Source organism: Halichoerus grypus, chromosome 8, assembly GCF_964656455.1.
Source record: "Halichoerus grypus chromosome 8, mHalGry1.hap1.1, whole genome shotgun sequence".
NCBI lineage: Eukaryota > Metazoa > Chordata > Mammalia > Carnivora > Phocidae > Halichoerus > Halichoerus grypus.
The window spans coordinates 63,195,155-63,222,090 of record NC_135719.1 but is presented as its reverse complement, the minus strand read 5'-3'; the positions used below and the strand labels follow the sequence as shown (position 1 = coordinate 63,222,090).

Below are 26,936 nucleotides of genomic sequence, written 5' to 3'. Positions count from 1 at the left end.
TCACAAATCCTCAGCTTTATCAAGGAACTAAAATCCTCTACTTAACTATTTTTATGTTTTCCTTCATTGTTTTGTTTAGGAAACAAAATGTACTAAGCTTGGAATAAACGGTTTGAAATATCTAACATAAAAATAACCCAAGCAAATGTAATTTAAAACTGTCACGGTGTATATAGGGTCACATTATTTCACTTGCAGTCACTCAGGGTTTGTATATATCACATTTCAGTGTAATGACATGGGCTGGCTCCAAAGAAAATACCAGGCAACACGAATTTGGTTTGACTAACAAATATTTACATGTCTCTGTGTCTCTAATTATTGTAGTCTTTTAAAAGGTTTATGCTACACAGGCTTAATTCTTTAAAGCTTTCTGTTAGATTAAAAGAGGTTAGTCAGTAGTGTATCTAACTGTAAAAATGATACTGCAGCCCATCTAGATAAATGTTGGAGTTAAGTCAGAGCTTCTGCAGAGAACAGGTGGACTTAAGAGTGGCCTGACACAAGCAGACAACTGCCTGTCATGTGCATGCTTTCTTACGTGTATTAACTGTTTTTTTTTCTTTCTTTTAAACTTATTTTATTTAAATTCAATTAGTTAACATATAGTATATCATTAGTTTCAGATGTGGACTTCAGTGATTCATCAGTTGCATACAATACCCAGTGCTCATTATATCACATGCCCTCCTTAATGCCCATCACCCAGTTACCCCATCCCCCCACCCCCCACCCCTCCAGCAACCCTCAGTTTGTTTCCTATATGTAAGAGTCTTTTGTGGTTTGTCTTCCTCTCTGATAACGTCTTATTTTATTTTTTCCGCCCTTCCCCTGTGATCCTCTGTTTTGTTTCTTAAATTCCACATACGAGTGAAATCATATGAGCAACTTACTTGCTTAGCATAATACCCTCCAATTCCATCCACATCAATGTAATGGTAAGATTTCATCCTTTTTGATGCCTGAAATATTCCATTGTGTATAAATACCACATCTTCTTTATCCATTCATCTGTCGACAGACATCTGGGCTCTTTCCATAGTTTGGCTATTGTGGACATTGCTGCTATAAACATTGGAGTGCAGATGCCCCTTCAGATCACAACGTTTGTGTCCTTTGGGTAAATATCTAGTAGTGCAATTGCTGGGTAATAGGGTAGTTCTGTTTTTAACTTCTTGAAGAACCTCCATACTGTTTTCCAGAGTGACTGTACCAGCTAGGATTCCTACCAATAGTTAAGAGGATTCCCCTTTCTCCATATCCTTGCCAACATTTGTTGTTTTCTGACTTGTTAATTTTAGCCATTCTGACCAGTGTGAGGTGGTATCTTGTTGTGGTTTGGATTTGTATTTTCCTGCTGATGAGTGATGAACATTTTTTCATGTGTCTGTTGGTAATTTGTATGTTTTCTTTGGAGAAATGTCTGTTCATGTCTTCTGCCCATTTCTTGACTGGATTACTTGTTTTTTGGGTGTTGAGTTTGATAAGTTCTTTATAGATCTTGGATACTAGCCCTTTATCTGATAAGACATTTGCAAATATCTTCTCCCATTCTATAGGTTGTTTTTTGGTTTTGTGGACTCTTTTCTTTGCTGTGCAAAAGCTTTTTATCTTGATGAAGTCCCAATAGTTCATTTTTGCTTTTGTTTCCCTTGCCTTGGAGGCGTGTCTAGTAAGAAGTTGCTGTGGCTGAGGTCGAAGAGGTTACTACCTGTGTTCTCCTCTAGGATTTTGATGGATTCCTGTCTCACCTTTAGGTCTTTCATCCATTTTGAGTTTATCTTTGTGTATGGTGTAAGAAAGTGGTCCATTTCATTCTTCTATATGGGGATGTCCAATTTTCCCAACACCATTTATTGAAGAGACTGTCTTTTTTCCATTGGATATTCTTTCCTGCTTTGTCAAAGATTAGTTGACCATAGAGTTGAGGGTCCATTTCTGGGTTCTGTTTTTTTTCTTTCCAGGTGGGTAGCGTTGATAGAAGTCCGGTTGGTCATTTAATCTTTTAGGGTTTTCTAGTCATCTAGTTGGTACATTATAGGAAAGAAAAGATAAACAGTGCTGTCCTTGGCTTGTGAGATTGGTAGTTGGATAGATGGGTAGTTGTATTGTTGGCTGCAGAACCATTCACACGTGTTTGCCCATTTAGTGCCATCCATGTCAGTGGTGTGCTTTTGCTTTTGTGAGATGACCAACTGGAACTGTGGGTTAAATCTGTAAAACCATTTAATGGTTTCCCTTCTTGATTAAAGCTTCCTTGTCAATGTGACCATAATAGAACTTTTCACTTTGCTATAGTGCTTCTCACTTTGTATTGCAAAGATGTTTCTGTTAGACTGTCTTGAGGTCTTCAAGCGCAGAGACAGACTATTGCTTTTTTAAATCTCTGGATTCTCAGTGTATAGTCTGGTGCCTAACTGAATTAAGAAAAAAAAATATGCTCTCATTTGCAACATGATAATTTGCTGGTGATAATGTAAATAATTACTTAGGCTTTTATTTAGGATCAGCACTTGAGATTCCATTAATTTGACAATTAGGCTTAATCCAGAGGATTTATTCGTTTATCCAAGTTTCTTTAAGAGTTATTATATCTAGGTAGGACTGATCCACTGTTTCTCTTTCCTCTTCTATAGCTAATGTCCATTTTGAGTAGTTGGAGTCTGTGCCATACTGTTGCTAAAAATGTAACTATAATCCCTAGTTTTAGGCATTTGCACCAGGTGCTGGATTCCTCCTACTTGCCAATAGGCTTTGTCTGTTGTATACATATATGAAAGCATGTCCCATAAATCCAAGCCTGCATGTTTGTAGAGTTGTCACACTAATGGGACGTAAACACTGTCCCTCTTGGGCTCCAATGTGAATTTTCTGAATTTTATCCCCTGCCTCTTACATTTTCAGGTGAAGGAGTTATTACATAGGGAGTTGTTCAAGGAGCAAAAGAGGCAATGAAACTGACATACTCCTATAATACATAATTGGCTACCCAAAATGGTGGTGTTTCTAAAGGTGCAAAGTTCCCTTGATGAATGTGAAAACATCTTTTTTATCTCTAATTGTATTCTTTGTACTTGTTTAAATCTCATGCTGTCTTTGTTTTTTATTTTCTGCTTCCTAATTTTCTTTCCACTGGAGAAAAGAAGCTGTTGTAAAGTGAGAGTTTTTGCTCGTTGGCCAGGAATTTAAGATCAATGAAATATTTTCTAATTGAAGTGTTATAGTTAAAATTTGTATGTATTGACTAAAAGTAATGGCAGTAGGAATACAAATAGTTTTCAAATGTGAGTTTTGGTTTTGAGGCCTGTTTGTGAGCTGCAGGTTTCCTAGAGTCATGAATAGAAGTGGGAAACACAGCATACCATCTTAAATGGGTGCAAAGATACATAACTCCAGGTTTTTCCCGATTTCATCAGGAATGATTATAGATTCCTTGAAAGTTATTTTTCTTACTATAAAAGCAATGTATTCTCATTATAGAACAACAGGGAATTTAAAAAAATTAAGCAATATTTATTGTGCATTAACTATGTACTAGGCTTTTAAAATCCTTACAACAACCCAACCAAGTGGGTTATTATTATAACTCCCATTTTGTGGATGAGGAAACATATGCTTTAGCCACTGTGTTATACTGATTAAGTGCTATGATAGAGCAGAGAGAGTATGTAACTCAATTCTAGGAGGCCATGGAAGTTTCCCAGAGGAGTTGCTGCTTGATTTTAGTCTCAGTGAAAGAGCAATTAGCCATAGTTATGAAGACAAGAAGACCATAGAATTCTGGTCTCATTTCTTCATCTGCTTTATTTCTAGAACCTATAACAGTGCCTTGCCCACAGTTGGCCCTCAATAAATATCTATTGAATGAATGCAGGTAGATTAGCATTTTCAAAGACATAGATGCATAGGGAGTATATTCAGGAAATTGAAATTAGTTTACTTGAACAGGAGTATAAAGTAGCAGGAGCTTATGGTACAAGAAATAAGCAGGGGTCAGACCAGAATTTATTGTTATGAAAATATATTAGGGTACTTATTTTGGTAGCACATATATAATAAAAATTGGTAAGCTATAAAGGAGGTGATTTGGAGCCTGGGAAAGGATAAAATACAATTGTGTAGCTAGTTCCAGATATATATTTTTAACTCAACAGAACAAAATGTTTAAAACTGTTTGAATGTTTGAAATTTCTTTGGGCTTCTGTGATGATAAAATATTTTCAAATGCAAATGTAGATATTAAAACTCTTGCTTGCAGGATAAAAAGCGCATTCAAGGGATGTGTGCTGAAATACAAAGGGGGGTTTATCGGTTAGCCTTTGCTGTGTAACCCTCCCCAAACTTAGTGGTTTAAAACAACAACCATTTGAGCTGGATTCAGCTTGACAGTGCTTGTGCTTGTCTTGGCTGGGCTCATTCACACATCTGCTCTCAGCTGCCGGAGAGCTAGGCAGGCAGTGCTGCTTCTGGGTTGGCTGGTTGTCAGCTGGGTTGATGGGGGCAACTGGGCCACATGTCTCTCATCATCCCCCAGGCTAGCCCAGGCTTGTTCAAATGGAGATCTCAGGCTTCTAAGGACAGCAAGAGGACAAGCTCCATGTATAAAAGCTTTTCAAAGCTGTTTGTGTCACATTTGCCACAGATCCCATTGGTCAAAACAAGTCACATCCTAGATTCAAAAAGTGGAAAAATAGATTCTACCTTTTTATGGGAGGAGCTGCAAAGTCACATTGCAAGGGATTGGAAATAGGGAGGGGAAGGATTTATGGCCATTTTGTCATGTACAATAATGGATTATAGCTGGGTTTCAGGAATGGACAGAAACCTGAATGTCGTTAGATTTGCCTCTGTCACTGCCTTGCTTGTTGCCTGTCTGTCATTCTTCTCCGTCTTCAGACGGGCTTCCTCTACTTCTCTTGTCCCTATGGTTAAAAAAAGAAAGAAAGAAAGAAAGAAAGAAAGAAAGAAAGAAAGAAAGAAAAAAAAAAAGGCTGTTGACAGCCTCTAAGATCATATAGAACAGATCTAGGTATCCCTGAACTGACTCTCCCTTTCTCCATTGGGAAGATTCCCTTGGAGAAGGGAATCTAGAATCTAGAAGGGAATCTGGTTAGTTTTCCTTCAGTAAACTGGATCTCTGAACTGTGCTGGTGGTGGGGGGGCTTTGGGTGTTTGTATGGAGGTGGGAGATGGGGGATTACAGTGTGTGCATCTAGCATTCAAGAGTTATATTACTATAACCTTGTGATAGTTGGGTTGGGGGAATGAGAGGGAGAAGAAAGGGGATGGTGCCCTCCGAAAACAGTAGATACTGGAAGTGGATGGCTAGACATCTCATAGGGGTCCATTACACTGAGTTTTATAAATAATATAGAAAATTCAGGGGACTGAGAATAGTGGCTAAGACCTTGGAGGAAGAGTGTGAGAACTATTTTTATTCACAATACTTCTGACAGCAAATGTATGGGTTTTTTCTAACACTAACCAATTCTCCAACTCTCCAGACACCAACTGGGTGTCAATTCAATTCAATTCAATTCAATCCAATCCAATCCAATCCAATCTACCTGGAGTTAGCATCAGATTCCATAAGTTAAGGACTCAGTTTTACAAGACTGCCTCCCCACCCACTTCAAATGCCAATTGCAGCTCCCAATTGTACCTGTACTTCTGACCAACCAGCTGTAAATTCAGGGGTTCCACCAGCCCTCTCTTCAGTTTCAATAATTTGCTAGAATGACTCACAGAACTCAGGAAAGCCCTTTACTTATTATTACTGGTTTATATAAATCATACAAGTCAGAAACAGTCAAATGGAAGAGATGCATAGAAGAAATGTGGGATGAGGAAGTGGCACAGAGCGTCTGCGCCTTCTTTGGATGTGTACACTGCCAGCGCCTTGATGTGTTTACCAAGCTCTCTACACCCAGTCATTTAGGGTTTTTTATGGATGTTTCATTACATAGTACTGAGTGATTAACTCATTGGGCATTGGTGATTAACTCAATCTTCAGAAGAATTTTCTAGGTCTTTTATTTCTTCCTTTTCATGTTGTTGACATTGTAGATATTTTGATGATCACTGGCACATTTTCCATGAAATAGATTAGAAAAATGGAAAGAAGTGAAATCCTTCTCTCTTTTATATTATTGTCCAATGTGGAAGGTGGAAATTATTGAAGGTAATGAGTTTTCTGGGTTTTTTTTTCTCCTGTATCTCAGCACATGGAAGTGTAAGGAAGAATAAACTCTAAAGGAAGCAAAAGAGAGAAAGTGGTATTCCACTCTACATGATGTGCCAGTGTCATGTGATGGCTGAGTAGTGAGTGGTTCCAGGGTTTTTATTTCATACATATTCATTTACTAGGGGCATATTTTTGTTTGTTTGTTTCTTTATTATTATTATTATTATTTTTAGAGAGGGACAAAGGGAGGGGGAGGGGCAAGGGGAGGGGGAAGAGAATCTTAAGTAGGCTCCACACCCAGCACAGAGCCCAGCACAGAGCCTAGTGCAGGCTTAAATCTCACGACTTTGAGATCTTGACCTGTGCCAAAATCAAGAGTCAGATGCTTAACTGACCGAGCCACCCAGGTGCCCCTGGGCATATTTTTGTTTCTAAATATGGTAGATTAGTAGGGGGATGAGAAGTTGACATCGTATATTCATTTGTTAATATATTCATTCAATATTCATTTATCCACAAATAGGTTAGCTATTATAGATACAGGAGTGAACAGACACATGCTCCCTCACCTCACGGAGCTTAGACAAATGGGGGAGATCAGTATTAAACACACATACACAAATATCTCCACACAGGTTGCGAAAAATACTATGACAGGAAGAGACTAAGAGAAAGAAAAACAGAAGGACCCAATTTACATGGGGAGTGAGTTTTAGGGAAGGCCTTGTGGAGTAAGTCGAGATGTGGAAGTGGAGTAGGAGAGGACAGGCAAAAATGACCTGTTTTTTAAAGTGTATGTCATATGTTGACATAAAGCACAGAGCATTATACCATGCTTTGAAGAGCTAAAACTTTAGCTATAGATCTCACTGATACGAGGAATTTGAGAAACGAGACAGAGGATCATAGGGGAGGGGAGGGAAAATGAAAGAAGACGAAACCAGAGAGGGAGACAAACCATAAGAGACTCAATCTCAGGAAACAAACTGAGGGTTGCTGGAGTGGAGGGGGGTGGGAGGGATGGGGTGGCTGGGTGATGGACATTGGGGAGGATATGTACTATGGTGAGTGCTGTGAATTGTGTAAGACTGATGAATCACAGACCTGTACCCCTGAAACAAATAATAAGTTATATGTTAATTAAAGAAAGACACATTAGTAAACAAACAAACAAAAAACTAGCTATAGAAATAAGTAATGTACATATCCTCCCAAGGAAGTGGAAGGGAAGACTCATGAGCTGAAGAGGGAAGTGAGCAGAGCTGCCTTCCAAGGCACAGGTGGTCAGGACTGTGGCTGATGTTGCAGGTTGCTGTTGGGTCCAGTGGCAGAGAGACTGTTACCCACTTTGCAAAGCAGCCAGGGCCCATCCATACCGGTATCTCTTGGAAACCATCTTTGTATTTTTCTCCCCTTCTTTCCTACCCCCTCCACCCCCCTTTAGACAACATTAGTATCTCTTGTTCCATGTGTTGGCAGGATGTAAAGTGGATGTATTTTGTAACAAATTACCTTACCAATTGGAAACATCTCCTGGTCTAGGTTAGTTCTTCCATTAGAAATTATTTGCCCTTCCTCTGAAACCTGCTGCCAAGAGTTTGCTAAACCATTATCTGGCATTTCTGTACTTGACATTCAGGAGAGTGTTTATGCAGTATCATTTCCAATACTGTTTCTGTTTTCACCTTGGTCTTTTGTTGAACACACTATAACATTTGTAATTTAGGGGAGTGTCAGGAATGACTACATATGGGTACCCAACAAGGAGTGAAAATCTAGAGAAAGAGATTGCAATCAGACATTTATTTTCCAAAGGACAAGTTTTTTTCAGTCAGTTTTTCTGCCTTTCAGATTAGTCTGTCCTTGGGCTAGTGATTTGTAATAACACTGTCCATTCATGAAAGCAGATATTGGATGGATTTTGGTACTTCTTTTGGATCTCCTGCAGTACATGGTATAGAGCTCTGGATATATGTTCAAAAATGTTGTATAAAAGATCACATCAATCTGTTCCTAGCTGCCCTTACATAGGGTATGATGTGCAGTGCAGAGAGGGGGCCTGGTAGATCACGTGGCGGGTGAAGGTAAGCTGTCCTGCTGGCCCCAAGCCAGCATGTGCCTGAAAGGGCCTCATAGAGATGATGGATGACAGACTACGTGTGTGCCTAAGAATCCACATTTTGGGATATAGGGCAAAATGGAAATACCCTACTGTTTTATAAAGTTCTGTCTTTACTTCCCTCTCCCACCCTACAAAGGGCAGGGAATCTTCTCCTCCCTTGGAAATACTTTGTGAAGCAAGCAGAAGTTCCTTGAGTCACAGCAGAGTCTCTAGGCCTTCTATTTTCATCTTCATCTTTTGTCAAACTAAATAGTTATAATATTTATAGTCTTGGGGAAGGTAAGGAAATATGTAGTTTCCCCAACAGTTGAAATTAAGGGTTCCTGTGTCTGAACCCCAACTCTCAGGGACCCTCTCCTATGTGCATATGCTAGTCACCTGCCAACTGGAGCAAAATTCTGCTCTTCAACATTCATAGGAGACAGTTTTCTAGCCTCTGATTGAATATCCCCAGTGATCTAATTGATTCACGAATTAGTCCTCTTCATTCTTGGACCACTTTAGGCATTGGAAAGATTTTTCTTATATTTAATCACAACTTAATCCTTTCTATCTGAATCCCCAATTTTCTCCTTCTTTTTCTTTTTTCCTTCTTTTTTAACGGACTGGCAGAAGACAAGTATCTTCTTTTTTCTTTTTCTCTTTTTAAATTGATGTATAGTTGACACACAATGTCACAGTAGTTTCAGGTCTACAACATAGTGATCAACAACTCTATGTGTTATGCTGTGCTCACGACAAGTGTAGCTACCATTTGTCGCCATACAACACTATTACGATACCATTGACTATATTCCCTATGCTGTGCCTTTTATTCCCATGACTTACTCATCTCATAACTGGAAGCCTGTATCTCCCACTCTCCTTCACCCACTTTTCCCTTCCCACCATCCCCTCCCCTCTGCCAACCACCGGTTTGTTCTCTGTATTTATGGGTCTGTTTCTCCTTTTGCTATTAGAGTCTTTCAAAGTTTGAAGAAGTTCTTCTGGTTCCTCTTACTCTTTCTTTAGGTCACATATCCACTATTTTTTCAGCTATTCCTTCTGGAATATGATTACTGGACCTCATTGCTATTTTTACTTTCTCTTCTTAGTATGTACTGTTGTTTTTCATTGCCCCTCTTAACATAACTATTCCATCTGATGCATGTTATGTCTCAATTTTTTCTTTTATTTGTTCTAAGTGCCTATTTATTTTGAAGAAAATCTTAAGAATTATATGACCAAGAATATATATTCAATAAGGTTAATAAATTAAATACGGAAAACTAGGGCAAAGGAAAGAAATGAAAACACACCTTTTAATGACTGCTAATTACTTAATGTAATTGTAAAAACTGTTAGTTACTTAATGTAATTGGGTTTTGTTTAATAGTTTGCTGAGATTCCTGGAAGCCAACTTAACAAGGAAACATAGTAAGTTATGTAGGTCTTGTGACCAGAAGAGAGAAATCATTTCCGTTCTTCAGAAGACGCTATGGTTTCCCTGAGGGTATTAAATTCTAAAATGTGTTTCTTACATGGATTCTTTATAGCACACAAAACATAATGAGAATGACCTCTCCATCAGTCTGAAAAATGCAACAGTGATGTTCACATGACTATTTCTTATAGTGACCTTTAGTAGATGCTCTTGGCATAACATCTGAGCACAATTCAGTAAAATCAGTTTACTTCACTTGTAACAACGCTTTTAACACTCTCCACCATTTCCTGACCCTAAAGATTCTTCCCACTTCATGTCACAGTCTTTGTGAATTGAATATTGTACACATAGAACCCTTTCTCCAAGGCTGATGTGTATACCGAGTTAGGGATTTGGTGGATTTTGATGATGATCCATGGCACTTATTTTTTCGTCTTTGGTTTGGGTCCATTTCTGTATAGTTGGAGTCATACTAGGAAAACTAACATGTTTTAATTTTAACAGTTATGATTATGTTGGGGAGTGAGAGGTGTAAATCATACTTAATGCCCCGGCTTTTTCTTTACCTTCTCCCAGAGAGTCCAGATTGGTTTACAGTCAGAGTTACTGCAGTTAGGACCTTGAGGGTGGGACAGGCCTGTGCTGCTCAAAACTCTGTATGAAGAACCGTCCCCTGGGGAATGGGAGTGTCCCTTTGACCATGGGAAGGGACGTGCAGTTCCAGGAAACACTTGCCAAACCACAGAGATTGTAGGCCTACTGCCCATCCATTATTATCATCATTATTTAACATCACTCAAAGGTCAGAGCCAAAATAAATGGTCTGTCAGCCAAGTGAGCAACACCAGCCTTTACCACAGGCATTGGAGGCCCTTTTGGTATTTAGTAGCAATGCCTTGGGTCATATCCTTGTCTGATTCCATCAGTCTGGCTGGGCTTCTGCCTTCTGCCTGTCTGGCCACAACTTTTTTTGGCAGTGCCCCCCCCCCCCCCCGCCCCCCGTAATAGTTCCTTGGTGTGTGTTTGCTGCTTTATTTTTTAGAATTTAAACAAGGAAAGGGGTTGAATTAATTGTGCTAGTGAGTGATAAAAGTACTCATGGAGGCTTTTTGGGGCTCCTGAATTTTGGGTTCTGATCCACCTCTGAAATTCTGCTCCTCTTGGGGATAAAGCCTAGTATTGTGGTCAAAAGCATAGAGCTAAAACTCAAGAGTTCAAACCCTGACTGTGTCACTTAGTAGCTGAATAATCTTGGGGAATTTACTTAGCCTCTCTATGCTTCAGTTTCTTCATTATAAAATGAATTTAGTAATAAAAACCTCCTTCATGAATTTGAAATTTGATAATACATGAAAAGTGCTTGGAACAGTGTCTGTCTCAATGTGTTAGCTGCTATTATTATTAGGCTGCAGAAATCATACCAAGATGTCAGCCTTATATTGAGATCACTTTGGGTTGAGGCTGTTTGGGAAGGAGGTGCTTGGGATTCTATCTGGAGTTGGATAATGGGAAGTCCCCCTTCCCAACCCCCCCACCCCAAGCCCAGACCATCCAGAGAGATGGATTCCCCCCCTCTCCTCTGGGGATAAAATGGAATGAAATTATGATGACTCAGAAGTGTCTGCATCCTAGGGCTCATGGCCAACTTCATTGTTCATTCTAACAGAAGGGATGTTTAGTTTGGGTATGCATAAATTTTGCTCCATCTGCTTACCAGGGCCCAGTATCCAGGCACAGCATCTGTTGTCTGAGGCAGGGGAACAAGGTATCCTCGTGGACTTTGAACCAGACCTATCTATCTGGCTCTGAATCTTAGGTTAGCTTGTTGACTTCTTTGAGTCTCAATTTCTTTCTCTATAAAATAGCAATTATAATTCTGACATTTCAGGGATGTTTTGGAGACTAAATCATATGGCACATGTAAAATACCCCACATAGTGTTTGACCTTAGAAGACATTTGCTTTGTTAGCTTCCTTCCCTTTCTTCTGATTCTTACCCCTCTGCTAAATTTATTAAGAAAGCCTCAATGCAGGAAATAATTGAGAGGAGTGCTTTCAAATTTAATGTGGGGTGGGGGGATCTTGTTAAGTTACAGATTCTGATTCAGCAGGTCTGGGGTGGGGCCTGAGTCTGCCCTTCTCATCAGTCCCCAAGTGACACTAATGCTGTGTCTGAGACCCTCACAGCAGCACAGCTCTGTATTTCCTCCCTTTGCCTCTCATCATCGCCTTTTAGATTCATGTTAGTCTTTTTTTTTTTTTTTTTTTAAGATTTTATTTATTTATTTGACAGAGAGAGAGAGGCACAGTGAGAGAGGGAACACAAGCAGGGGGAGTGGGAGAGGGAGAAGCAGGCTTCCCGCCGAGCAGGGAGCCCGATGCGGGACTCGATCCCAGGACGCTGAGATCATGACCTGAGCCGAAGGCAGACGCCTAACGACTGAGCCACTCAGGCGCCCCTCATGTTAGTCTTTTAATGGTCTTACCACACACATGCACTTCTAGGATCATCATTTGGAGAAATAGCAAGGGCTGTATGTTATCACACCCCTTAGAGCGCTCTCCCTCCTCCAGCATAGGCAGCAATGGTGGAGGTCTAGGAGAAACCTATCTTGGGCATTTTGTCAGAATCCCCATGAGCCTGGGATCCCAAACTGTTTTCCATAAAATACTGTGCTCCTGTCTGTTGACGGCCTCCTTTCTGAATCTGGGTCCCTCCATGATTGCAGATTGCAGGTCAGTTAGGTTGGGGAAGTTTTCTTTGTTTCTTTAGAGTTTGGAGGGAGTTGACTTGAAGACTATGCTTCTGTCCTCACTAAGCACCTTAGATATTTTTAGAGCTATGTGTTCCAACTACTAGCCTTCTCCAGGTTCATTAGATTATGTTCTCTCCAGTGTACACAGATGGAGGAGTCTACTTTTGTTCTTTTTTTTTTCTTTTTGTCATACACACTTGTGAGTGCTTGTGGCATATTCTTTGATTGGTTCTAGATTTTATCAGGTTTTTCACATTTACTTTTGAGAACCCTCCTCACTGTTGTTTCTCTGTAGCATTGGATCTTTTTTTTTTAAGATTTTATTTATTTATTTGAGAGAGAGAGAGAGATAGCAAGAGAGCTCAAGCAGGGGGGAGAGGGAGAAGGGGGCTCCCCGCTGAGCAGGGAGCCCGATGTGGGGCTCGATCCCAGGACTCTGGGATCATGACCTGAGCTGAAGGCAGACGCCTTACCTACTGAGCTACCTAGGCACCCCACATTGGATCTTTTAAATATTTTAACTTCTTCTTTTTTCTTCCCTGCATTACTTACTGGAACTTTTTTAGTCTGAACCATCATCAGGGTCAGATGTATCTGCTGTGTGCATTTTGGGAATAGGCCCTCATTGTCCTCAGGCAACTTTTCTTGAAGTAAAAAATGCAAAGGTGACTAATCTCTTTGGGTTACATCCCTTTGAATTAGAGATATGGAGAAGAAACAATAGCCTCCTTCTTTTTGTTTTGTTTTGTTTTGTTTTGTTTTAAATTAAAGCAAGCCATTTTTTTTTTAGAACACTCCAAAATGTCTACAAGCTAGGGCTTGGTCATCAGCCATGTTACAAAACAAAGCAAGTCTAATCAGTCTCTTTTAGGCTTTCCTTTGTCCTGTTTCATGAAGAGTTCCTCCTACCTGGTGGGGCTCTACCTAATAGGTTTGCCAGTTTGGGGAATAATTTGAAAATAGTCCCAGGTAAGAACCCAGGTATTTTGAAAGTTCAGATGGACAAGTATTGCGGGGGGAGAAAAATAGGGAAAATATTTGATGTAAAGAAAAGTCAGAGGAGCCATTAATATTTTCACCTTATCTAGATATATCAGTCAGGATCATAATAGAAAACAGCACACTCAATAATAAAGGACAATTTACAAAGATAGGTGTATGGAAACCCAGGACTACTTGTAGCTGAGTTGTTAACCGCCCTTGGGCCTAAAAGTGACCTTGGCTGGGAGGGACCTGACCTCACTATTCTTCCCTCATACTTTCAATTTCTCATTTCCTGCCAGAGCTCTCTATTGGAAGAACCCAACGGGAAGCAGAATTCATAGCAACCTCTCGATACAGTTCATGCTGGGCGGCCTCCTACGGCAGATAGCAGAATGAAGGCGGGTGGACAGAAGACTGAGAGGGGTAATCAGAAGCTGACTAGCACACTAGTTTTACACTTTCTTTTGAAGGACTTGTTCACCTGAAGACAATATCAGTATTGAGAACTCCTTGAGGGAAGACACTGTCCTTCCCACTTATATGTGGGACACTGTTTAAAGGATTGTTGAGTGAATAAATGGGACTGTTCATTTCCTTCCTTTCTCTTGACTTGCACTTGGGGTGGCCAATAATAGCTGGATGCTGCTGTCTTGGTTAAGGGCTTGTGTTCTGAATTGAAAGGCACCTCATAGTCATGGCTAACTGACTCAAAGAGATTAATACTTCCTGATCATGTAATTATTCTATTTTTAACCATCTCATTAATAGAACTGTTAAACAAAGATAGAACTTACTATGTTAATATCTTGAGTCTTTTTGTTTTATTGTTGTTTTTATAAATATCCAGATTTAGCTAGGCAATATATTCATGAATCTTCAGCCCTTCTCAGATTCTAAAATCTTTTTAAAAAAAGATTTATTTATTCTAGAAAGAGGGAGAGAGAGAGAGAGAGAGAGAATGGGGCAGGGGAGGGAGGGGCAAAGGAAGGGGGAGACAAGCAGACTCCCTGCTGAGCAGGGACCCTGAGATCATGACCTGAACCAAAATCAAGAGTCGGACGCTTAACTGATTGAGCCACCCAGGCACCCCCTTTCTCAGTGACTGTTAAATCTAACCCTGTTATTTGTCCTCTTACCAATGCCCCACTGGCCAGCAGATGGGTAAGCTGTTTAATTTGGGAACCCATGTGAGTTTTGATTCTTTCCCAGGCTGCTTCAAGAGAAGAACACACAAAGGGCTAAATTAGCTTAACTATCTTTGGTAGCTTTAAAAGAAGGTCTATGACGATGGACTCTGAAAAACAGAGGGTTCTAGAGGGGAGGGGTGTGGGAGAATGGGTTAGCCTGGTGATGGGTATTAAAGAGGGCACGTTCTGCATGGAGCACTGGGTGTTATGCACAAACAATGAATCACGGAACACTACATCAAAAACTAATGATGTAATGTATGGTGATTAACATAGCAATAAAAAATTAAAAAAAAAATAAAAGAAGGTCTATGAATAATGCCAGGTTTCTCTTAACTGTCCAGAGAGCTGGAGTTGAAAATAGAAATGAGTTTATTAGGTATAAATTTTGGAAAACTTCCTCATGCAATCAAATTGTCATCCCTAATGATTCTCAGGCATTAGTATTTTATAGGAAGGGATAGAGCTAAATGCTACAAGTGACTACTTTGGAGGCACCTGGGGTTCTTGAAGTATTCAGGTGTAAGGGCAGAAGAAAATATATTGGTGGGGAGGGGAATGAGTCCCTTTTCACTTAGAGCTTTGCTATTCTTGCCTGAGAGTTCTCAGGGCTTGTGTGTGTGTGTGTGTGTGTGTGTGTGTATGTGTGTGTGTGTGTGTGTGTTTGTGGTGTGGGGAGATAGGAGAAATGGGGGAGCCTCAGAATCCTTTAAACATCCAGGAAAAAGATAACTTTATCCTTTGTTAAAATGAATTGGGTCCTCAAATTCTATTTGATCTTTGTTTGAAGTTCTGATAGGTTTCTTTGCATACACTATGTTAATGTGTTTTTGATATATCTTCTTACTCTCCTGAAATCTATTGCTATTTTACATAACTTCAAATCTGAATGGAGTATTGATTTAGTTCTTTGCAAGGATTATAACTCTTGGAGGACTTTTTTATAGTTCTATTTCCAGGGTCCCCAAAGACAGAATAGGCATGGCTGGCTCACATGTATCCCTCACATTACCCAGAATGACAGGCATTCTCTGCTCCCATTTACACCCCCTGCTGTTAAGGTCCCTCTATTAATGGGTTTCTGAGTTTGGGTCATGACGTCTCTGGCTAAGGCTATGGACCTACAGAAGAATGCAATTTTTTTTGCTTAATCAGGATTTGAGATTTAAAAAAACTTTTGTTTCTAGTTTCTTCACATGTCATAACCATTTTGGATTTGACTTTTTGCTTTTGGTATGGGAGTGAAGGGCTAGGGTCACTGGAAAAGCCACTTGCAGGCCTGCAGTTGAAGTTTCTACTACAAGCATGTTTTGTTTGGCAGGCAGGGACCACCCCCCCCCCAACCCTAGTAAGACTAAACTGCTTCAAATGGAGCACACACTCTCCTGTTTGTCTCAGGCTCTATAACTGCCTGTTGTTAAATTAGTTCTCCTGGGGGCATCTGGAATCTTTTACATTCTGTCCTTTCCTAAACACTTTTAAAAACAGTTATGTTTTCCAGAATAATTATACCTGTTTTTACTTTTGGCTTGGAACTTAGCTACTTGTGTAAATCAAATGATTCCTTATTCATTATGTACAAATAATAAAATTAACAATTGTATAGTTCTTTAGAGCTTATGAGGTATTTTTATTTAATTCATTGGATTATCACAATAATCCCATAGCTAGGGAGGTGGGTATTTTTCTCTGTATTATGAAAGGGAGGTTATAATAGCATGGTGATTAAGAGTATAGGCTTTGGAGTTAGACAGTTTGTTTGAATTTCACCTTTCGTAATTACTAGTTTAGTCTCAGCTAATAAACCCGCTCAGTTTCCTCATCTGTAAAATGAGTATATACTACCTATCTTATAGAGTCATTATAAGAAGTAAATAATTAATTCATACAAAGTAATTAGAACAGTGCCTGGCATATAGTAAGTGCTCAATAAATCTTAATTGCTAAAACTATCATTATTATTATTAACAGTATTGAAGACATGGAAACGGAAAAATTAAGAAATCTACAACAGCTAGTTGGCAGAGCTTTGGGGCTTTAACCAAGGTTTGGAGGTGTCTGGTACTGGTTTTTTTCCTCCCTATTTACTACTGATTTCCTTATGTGCTTTGGGGGGACTGTAAGATGAATCATCCTTTCTTTTATTTTTTGGCTTCCATATCTTCATTTTCTTTTGTTTCCTCATATTTAGAACTCTTGGGTATTGTCTGTCCAGTCATGGGATCCATCTGTCAGAATTCAGCAAAGTGTAGGCATGTCCATATCCCTGCAGGTGAACTCTCCTTTACACAGAGCTGCTGGGGGCTTCTGGGGTCTCTCTGAAATTTGTCCAGATAGATAGTCTGGAAAAATTAACATCCTGTTTAAAGTAAAAGTATCCTATTGTTGCCACATGGAAGACGTTTTTTAAAATAATCAATAAGCATATATTTCTCAGTGCTTTAGTTTCTTTTCTCATAAAAGGGAGGATACTTAACTTTTGGTGATCTCATTTGTCATTTCACATCCCTTTGAGGTATTGAGAAAATAGGTTATATTATCCCCAGGGGGGTGGGGCCAGGAGAGGAGTAATGAAGTCCAGTGTGAAAAGAGCACAGGCTATGAAGTCAGGTAGATGAGGTTCAAATGGCTTTTCCGTTTTCTGTTATATGTCTCCAAGTCCCATTTTCCTTATCTGTGTAAGGAGGATAACCAGAGAGGATACTGCTCACAGAAGACATCGTGCCAGCTACTTAGCATGTAAATGTGGCTATTATTAATGTTGTTGGGGAGGTGACTTTTCACACTGGCTGAGGGTGACAGAGACTCAGGCCTCATCATTCTTAACCAAATGCTATGTGAACTTCTTTACCTGGGTATATTGTTTCTTTACATTTTAAAATCTAGGTGTTTTGACCTTTTATTTACTACTTTATTTATTTTTTTAAATATTTTATTTATTTGACAGAGAGAGACACAGAGAGAGAGGGAACACAAGCAGGGGGAGTGGGAGAGGGAGAAGCAGCCTTCCTGCCGAGCAGAGAGCCTGATGCGGGGCTCGATCCCAGGACCCTGGGATCATGACCTGAGCCGAAGGCAGACGCTTAACAACTGAGCCACCCAGGCGCCCTGCTACTTTATTTTTTTTAATTCATTTTTTTATTGTGTTACGTTAGTCACCATACAGTACATCATTAGTTTTTGATGTATTTTTAATGTGCCTATTATGGGCAGGTCACTTGGCTGTGTGTTTAGCATAGCCATGCGTGACACTCATTACATCAAAGTCCCAAGTTTACTTTGTATCACAAGGCGAAGTTAATGTTAGTGAATCCACATGACCAACAAGGAATATGACACAGAATCTCTCAGATGGTATTGGGGCAGCTATTCTCAGAAAGTGAAAGCAGCAGGTATTTATTATTTACTATGTTGCTCAGCATTGTGTGAGGTTGCGGACACAATAGAAACACCAGAATTTGTCTGTCTCTTATAAGACTGACAATTTTCCAGGGAAAACAGATGTAATTGAAACCTGACACAATTTAAAGAATGGTAATAAACACTATGTGATTCAGTCACATTAGTTAAGTGGGCTCTCATAGACTGGTGGGTAAAAAGACAAGTAAATCCACACTTAAAGGATGGCTTGATAAATGAGAATAGAATAATTAATATACAAGGATGTAGAGGAGGCGTTATGTGGTGTGTATGCATTTAGGTGGTGGTGTGGGTTCCAGGGAGAGGCAATGCTTGAGTTGATCCTGATGACTAGTGGGGGATGCCGGAGAGAGGAGTATTGAGTGAGGAGGACCGAAAATCACACTTTGAAAGGCACTGAGAGATGAAAGAGCTTAAGGGTGATAAAGAAAAGTATTTGTTCAGTATTCCTGATGGTCCGAACTTAGGGTTTCCAGGGTTAGTGGTAGGAGAGCAGGCTGGAGAAGTGAGCGAGGGATGTCATTAAAGACATTGTGTCTTTATGGACTAAAGATATGTTGAGCAATATGAGCCTCAAGGTGTTGGCAACCAAGCAGGCCAGAGTCGATTATCAGTTTCAGAATGATCATTCTAGGAGGATCTTCCAGTAAAAACAGGTAAGAAATAGTAAGGGCCTGAATCAAGTCTTAGAAGAAAGAAAAAAATGAATGGATGGATGAATAGTAGAGTGAGTAAATGGATGATATTAAATGGATGATTGTAGAAGTTCAGAGAAAGGGGATGCCATAGTAGGAACAATATTAGAGGAATACTTTATGATGGAAGAAGATTTGAGTGGTCAGCCCACTGACTTGTCCATAGTAGGTAATTGGTAAGCTGGGTATTGACTGGCTATGGGATTTATATGAGAAAAGATAGGGAGTAATACCAGGTTGCACAAATGTGTGAGATGGTCAAGGAGACAAATCTAATTGGAAAAGAGTGGTAGATAATATGATTTGCTATGCAAATTGGTTGCACATTTTAGAAGGCTTTGAAATGCCAGATTGAGGAGCTTAAACTTATTTCATTAATCAGTAGGAAGCCATTTAAGATTCTTAAACACATATTTTGACATACTCAGTTTGGGTTAGAACTGTGTTTGTGTGTTGGGCCTCTTCATCATGGTTGGAGGAAGATGTGTCTAGGGAGATGATGCTAGTTCATGATCTTTCTTGATGAAAGGGATGTGAAATGACAAGAATTTCATGATGATTCTTACATTTAATGGAAATGCCACACAGACAGCAATACTTTTTGACTGGAGGATAAAGTTGCATGACCCCACTTTGGCTGTGTGGATACTAGAAAAGTCCACTGTGGGGAAACAAAGGAAGACAAAGGAAGGGAGAAATGAGTGAGTACCCATATGAGATTTTTGGTGATGCTAGTCTAGAGAGGGATGGAGCAAACAGAAAGATGGAAGAAACTGCATGCCCTATGGAGTCTTTTATGGAGAGCAAATACATGGCATGCGCAGCAAGTATCTCATTCCATCCCACTGCAAACGTTAATTCATCATGGTATGTTTTCCTATTGAGCTCAATGGTAGTCTTAGAGTCCTTGTTACACAGTGCTTCAGGCAACTTTTGTCAATTGATCAGAGTTGGCACTGGAATTCAAACCTATCTGTCACACCTGGAGTAAGAAATGAATGAGAAATAAATTATGACTGTACTCACAGTGCAAATCAATTTTTACTTTTTCAGGTGGAACTTGCGGAAATCTGTGCCAAGAGTGAGCGTTATATTGGCACTGAAGGAGGAGGGATGGACCAGTCCATATCATTTCTTGCAGAAGAAGGAACTGTATGTGACATTGAGCTATTTGGAAATATCAACTAGGGAAAGTTCATATGGAGAGGTTCTGGGCAGTCAATTCTCTTAGGTTCTATTACAAATGGTATTTATCATCTGCTTTGTAATTCAAGGCTGCTACCAGTTCACCTATTCTGTTTCATGTTGATCACCTCTTCCTTAGGCTCCCAGAATCATACCTCAGATCTGTTTTTCTCTTGTGCCTAGTCTTTTCCCCCTTCTATTTCTCTCCATTGTTAAGGTGAGATTTCTCAACTCCCTAGTATTGGGACCACCTTTCCTGCACTTGTCCCAAATCACTTCATCTCATGGCATTTTCATAATCTCTTGTTGGTTTTAAACCCAAATGTTAACTTCTCTTACCACATATATTCACAACCCCTCTTTTTATAATTTACTCTTTGGTATCATTTTTCTCTGTCAACATTTTTGGGGCTTCAGTGGTGGGAAAAGAATGTTGACAGTAAGCCAGGGATGAATTCTTTAGCTGGATACCACTTCCCCTTGGCTATCAACTCCCTTAGGCAGAGTAGAGGTTTTGGTTGTTGCCCATAAACTACCCATTTCCAAAATAGAAGTGGACATTTCTTTAAAATCTTTTCTTGGTTTTTCATCAGATTCCTACAAGCTTGGCTATTTTCTAAGAATACCTGGATTTCTTCTTATTAAGAATATTTATTGTTGATTCCTCTAAGCCAAAGACATGAACCATGAGCAAATGTGTTTTAATGTTAAGAAAATAATCTGGGTGTTTTGGATGAGACCTGACAAGCAGACATGGTGGCAAGAGTGCCGATGTTAATGTAAGTTAGCTATAGAGTCTGAACAAAGTCCACATTCTTTGAGCTTGCAAAGCACTTCATGATCTGGCTCCTGCTTTACCTCTGCATTCTACCCTCTCACCAACCCTCAACCCTCAAACTCTGAGCTCCAGGCAAATTTCAATACCCAAAGCTTTATTAACACCTCATGTTTTTTTTTTTTGCCTCTGAACTTGCGTATGCTCTTCCCTCTTTTTGATATCCTATTTGGGTCAAGAAATCCTCTGTCTGCCCTACTCTTGCTCATCCTTTAAGACTCAGTGTAGATTTCCCTTTTCTCAAAGGAGCCTACACTAGGTGATCAGGTGCTTCAACTATGTGCCTATAAAGCACCCTGTGCTTTGCTACTGTTGTAACACAACCTAGAAATGTATTTGTCCACTTGATTGTCTTTCCTGCTAGATAGTAAGCTCTATGAGGGCAGGGACAGTGTCTGTCTTGTTCACTGTTGTATCTCCAGTACCTAGTACAGTGCCTGGAAGTCAATAAATAATATTTGAATTGAATGAGTACATTTTTATGAAGAATTTTTGCTAAGGTAAATAAATAGATAAATGATTAAACATTTTCTGAGTTCTAATACATTATATCTCACCTGTCATTTTTCTTCCAATAGGCCAAGTTGATAGAATTTAGTCCTCTGAGGGCAACTGATGTGAAACTCCCAAGTGGAGCGGTATTTGTGATTGCCAACAGTTGTGTGGAAATGAATAAAGCAGCAACTTCTCATTTCAACATCAGGGTGATGGAGTGTCGGCTGGCTGCAAAGGTATGAACTTGGCAAACTAGTGAAACTTGGAGTAGGCTTTCTCTTGTCCTTTTTCTCTTTTTTCTTTGCTACTTTGTCTCTTTCCCTAAAGTTTAGGGCATCATTCTGACTGCAGCAGTATTCTAAATGAAGGTCTTTGGGTAGAGAGTAATTTGAATTTGATTTCGAACTCAGGAGATAAATAGACCAATAGGTGTGCCCTGCAACCTCGAGGTATTTGGAAGCTATATGAACTTCACAGTTGAGTCTTCTAGGATAATTTATATCTATGAAGCATAGGCCATGGGTTAGGTAAGGGTGGAGAAAGATAGTTGGAGGTGGTTGATGGGAAGTGACCATAACTGATCTTGTTTCTTTGACAAATGTGATGGTAGCCTCAACAGCTGGTCCTCTGAGAAGCACCATTTTTGTAGTGGGCCATCACTGGTCACTTTAAAAATACAGGCTTGATGTAACGCTGCTGTGCCCAAAAGACTTTTACATGTGTGCAAAGGAAACAGAAACCAGGAGGGAGTCTTGGCAATTCTCTGTTCCACAGTTTAGAAGACCCTTGCCAGTCAAACCTTAAATCTACTTAGGAAGTATTCATTGAATACCTGTTATATGCCTAGGACCATGAAGATATACAAAAGGATATAAGACATGAGAATAGAGAGAGTAGAGTGGAGAGTTAAAATTAGAGGATGTGAAATAGGAAATGGTTAGTATGTGATCAGGTGGTATATAAGCAGGTGCTCCAAAAAGTGACACAGAAAGGAAATGTTGTGGAGGATCCAGAAGGGTACATGGTATGACCAGAAAGGTAGAGAGAACTAAGGCTGGGAGCTGGGGGGTTCTGGCTTAGGAGCTGCACTGTGCTTTCTCCTAGTTAGAATGATATTTAGAAATTTAAATCTGATCAGATAATTCCCCTGCTTAACACCTTTTAAAACTTTTTGATTTCATTGGAATAAAGTAAAAAGTCCTTATCACTGCTTAGAGAGCCTTGCAAGATCTGATGCCTGTGCACCTCATCCTCTTCCTGTCTTAGCATCCCCTACTCCCATTACACTCCAGCCATAATGTCATTCCCACCCCAGGGACTTTGCACATGCCCAGAATGCTCTTTCCTAGCCTTCTTTGAAGTCTCAGCCTAAATGTCCCCTAGGAAGCCTTCCTTGACCTCCTTACTCCCAGACTAAGGTAAGTCTCCCTTCATATTTCATAGCTCTTGCACTTCTCAGTTACGGAACTTATCACAATTGTTTAATGTCTGTTTCCTCCTTTTGATTCAGTTTTATCTGAGAGCCAGGACTGTGTCCATCTTGCTAACTCTTATATCTCTAATGCCTGGCATAGTGCTTGGGCTGAAATTGGCACAGGATAAACATTTGTTGGATAAATGAATGACTACTCCCTGTGTTGCCTGCCCTGTCATATTTATTTTGCTCACTTTCACAATATTGTACAAGTGTATATTGGACTGGTTACTCCGGAGATATGTAAGGTGTGGGGTTATCCCTTGTGACTGACTTGCCACTTCATCCTACTCCCACCCCTGCCCCCCACAGTTGTGAAGTTAGGGAGAGTAGAGATAGGATGAGCCAGAAAAATAAAAAAGTTTTTTTTTTTCCCCTGGGAAATTTTGACATTAACATTTTTTAAAAATCATGATTTAAATGTTTAAAATTAGAATTTACTCATTCAAATAATTTCTAAAAATTTTGTAAAAGAAATGTTTTAGTATTAAACTCTTGACAGTATCTGATCAGTGCATATATGAGAAATAGTGCAGTAAACTTTTTTCAATATCAAGGCTTCAGTGAACCGTTTTTTCCTTTAGGACAAGCTTCCTCTTTCAGGAGATGGAAGAAATTAGTGTCTTATTTGTTTGAGGGCCTTATTCATGCTGACTTTACTTTGAGATTGATGAGTAAGTGTTGCCTTCCTGAGGAGACTTCAAGCATACACAACATTGTTTTCAAAGTCTTACCACGAAATGAGATATCCTCTACAAGGTCTACGGGTGAGCTCAAACAAGTATGAGATGTGAAATGGGTTCACCTTGTGACTACTGTCTTCCTGAAATACAAGTAGAGAGAGGAATGCAGTTGTGGTGCTGAATCTCTAGTGAAATGTTAGGGTGGGGAAATGGTCTGAGAGTTAACTGGAAAAAAGGCATCTCTTTTGGGAGCAGTATCTGGAAACCTTAATCCACTATAGAACCTCCTCAAGAACAGGAGTTGATAGCTCCATATGAGTCTCAGAGGTACTCTGGTCAGTGAAATTGGCATCTGAATTTTGCTTTTTGCTGCACACTCCTCCCAGTTGATGCATACTCTGAATTTGTCTTTTAAAATATGGAAGAAAGTAAAGTGAAAGACTTTATCAAGATGGAAAATGTTTTTTTAATTCATGTTGCTGCAAACCACTAGTTTATAATAAATAAAGATAAAACTAAAAGTTAAAACTGCTAATATGATCTTGATGTTAAGAACACACTTTTGCCTAGGTGGGGTACCTGGGTGGCCTAGTCAGTTAAGCATCTGGCTCTTGGTCTCAGCTCAGCTCTTGATCTCAGGGTCATGAGTTCAAGCCCCACATGGGCTCCATGCTGGGTATGGAGAAAGAAGGAAAGAGAAAGGAAGATGAAAAAAAAGAAAGAATACACTTTTGCCTAAGAGCATAGGCTGGAATTCTGCTAAGCATATTTTCCTTCCAATATGGTTCCATTCTTTTCTCTATATATGAATGAATATAATATTTGTTTGGAAATGGTCTCATTAAATTGGGAAATAAATGTCCCATGTAAAAAGGTTAGGAACATTGTCTTAATCTGGACAAACTGCCTGTTTTCAGACAGTAAAAATGAAGTATTGGGGCAGAAATGACTAATTAGGATAGTTTTGAAAATGACACTAATCAGATGGAGCTCTACACAGCAACACTGTATTGAATGACACTAATTTTCCCACTCCTCCTATGAAAATGAGTACCTTTTGTATCTACTTAACACAGGGAAGTACACTGAGCCAACGAAGATGGTTTTTCTTTGTTTTGCTTTTATGTTGATAGTTTCGTCTATATCCTCAAATCTCCTTTCTCTCCCTCTTTCTCTTTCTCCCTCCTCCTCTCTTTCTAGTAGCTTCAAAAACTAATTGATGCAGATTCATTGAAAGTCAGTCTTATAAAGCCATTTGAACTAAAATTAAGAACATTTCAAAGCAAACTCAGTAGAGATTTATAATTATTACGTAAGTGATACTTTTAAGTGAAGCACATTTTTATGTTCTTAAATTGACAAAGTGCCCAGAAATCTTTAATGAGCACAAATTTTTCATACTTTACACATATTCAGTGGCTTAAACTTTTCCAGAAATGTTTTATGTCTATGAAAGAGAGTATCCCTTAATTCTATTGGGGGATAAAATATGTGATGCTGATGATGAGTATTATGGGAAGTCAAAAACGGAAGAGAAATTATTCCATTGCTTTTGCATACCCTGAGCTCCTTGTGGCAATAAGTGAAGCAATGAAGGAGAGTTTCATGTGGTCCTTTGGCACTTCAAGGAAATTTTATAATGTGATTCTTTACGGAGCCTGTCTACTCAGGGGCCATCACTCACCCAGTTTTTTTTAGCTCCTGCCACTTAATGGTCAATATGGAACTTATTCTCTGCTAGTGATAGTACGTGAGAAGTGGCCGTAATGTCAGGGCTTTGGCAGTTTCCTTGAATTTAAGTGGAGGAAAACCAGAGACCCAAGAATGTGGCCAGTTTCACTCAGCACTGTTGATTCAGTAGAGCACATTGTGCCGAGACTCCAGTGCAGAGTATTCCCAGAATGGTGGGTCCAAGCTGCAGGGCAGAGGAAGCACATATTGGGGGATAGGGTCCGTGCGTTTGGTGGAACCAGGTTGTGGCAGGGCCGTCAGTGCTGCACTAAGGATCAACCAGGCTTGGTTCTGGAAGCAGTGGGCAGCTGCTTGATGTTGTTAGCAAGGTATTAGACGTATTAACCTGGCAGCAGGAACTTTTGCCTTGGTGGAAGAGAACTGAGGATGGGATAAAAAGGGAGGGATACGAGAGAAGCTGTGACTGAACCTAGTAAAGGGTCAGTCAGGTATAAAGCTCTCCATGATTGGGTGTCTTTCCTCCTTTCGCCATGAAGCTTTCCCTGGCTACCCTCCCCACTCCTGTTATGTTAAATGTCCTTTTATATGCTCTTACCACCTCCTGTATTTTTCCATGATAGCAATTGATCACAACTAGATTAAGTTGTTCACTGTGTAATTCTTATTGAACACCTGTCTCCTCTGGTAGGCTGTGAGCTCCCTGTGGTCAGGAGCCATGTGTGCTTACTCACTGTTGTGTGCCCTGGGCCTGGAGAGTGGTGGGCACTCAGCAGACACTCATTGCATGCAGGCATGCGTCAATGAAGGAAAACCGTTGAGTTGGTAAGCTGCAGTTTCAAGCTGACATGATGGGGTGGAAAGCATAGTGCTGCCACTGGTAGGTTTAGAGAAGGTTGGATGGAAGGTGACTGGAAAGTGAGAGGCAGTGATGTTTCCCCATGGAGTTTTCTCCTGCCTGGTTAGGAATACATCTGAAGGCTCCCCCCTTGGCCTTCACATGTATCTCTGGGCTTGGGGGATGGCCCTCAGATGTATGTGTTTAGAGACAGTAGTCGAAACCAAGAGCTAAGTTCAGTTTGTTGAGGGAAAGAAATGTGGCAAGAAAAGACTAGAAGGCCAGGGGTTAACCTTGGAAGGTGACTTCAGTTAGGAAGTAGGTAATGAAAGGGGAAAAATGAGTCGTGGAAGGAAATGGTGTAAGGACCAGAGAGGTGAGAGAGAAACCAGGAAAAATCAAGGCTACAGAAGCAATGAAACAGGGAATTGAAAGAAGGTGGGTACTGAAGAGTGCCAGAAGCCACCGACTTGTTAGGGGCTAAAAGGACTGAGAAAACTCCTGTGGCTTTGGAAGTGGATTGGGAGGTAAGGAAAGACCAGGAGGCTACATTCAATAGTGAGAGTGGCTACCAAAGGCCTAGACTATGGGCCACTGGTAGTTAGTGAAAGAGTGGGAGAGATGAAGAACAGTAGCTTTAGGATTAAGGATTTTAAGACACCAGACATCTGTATATGTTTGAAAGCACAGAAAAAGGTGTCAGGTGGGTGAGAACTACCTAGAGAGGCAGGAGAATGTGGAGAGGGAAGAAACTTGACCTTCACAAAAGTGCCTCTTCTAGGCCAGGCAAGGTGCTAGATATTTTTATTGTTATCTTATTGAATCTTCAAACAGTAGCTTGTAAAGTAGCCATTAAGTTTAAGTACGCCATTTTACATACTGGGAGTTTCCGGCCAGGGTAGGTGGTGGCCTGTTTTAAGTAAGTGCAGGAGTCCAGGTGTGCCTTCACCCCTGCTCTTTCCA

At 40.0% G+C, this 26,936-nt stretch overlaps 1 protein-coding gene across 5 annotated transcripts in view; it reads left to right on the top strand.

Annotated features, from left to right (window-relative positions):
- The window catches only part of GALK2 (galactokinase 2), a 118,761-nt gene that overhangs the window by 58,700 nt on the left and 33,125 nt on the right, over positions 1-26,936 (top strand). For 4 of the 5 annotated variants that reach the window (XM_036075981.2, XM_078079380.1, XM_036075980.2 and 1 more), the window contains 2 exons: positions 19,828-19,926; positions 21,373-21,525. In XM_036075981.2, the coding sequence (XP_035931874.2) occupies positions 19,828-19,926; positions 21,373-21,525 (252 nt within the window). The remainder of the gene's footprint in view (positions 1-19,827; positions 19,927-21,372; positions 21,526-26,936) is intronic. The other variant, XM_078079381.1, reaches the window with a different exon arrangement.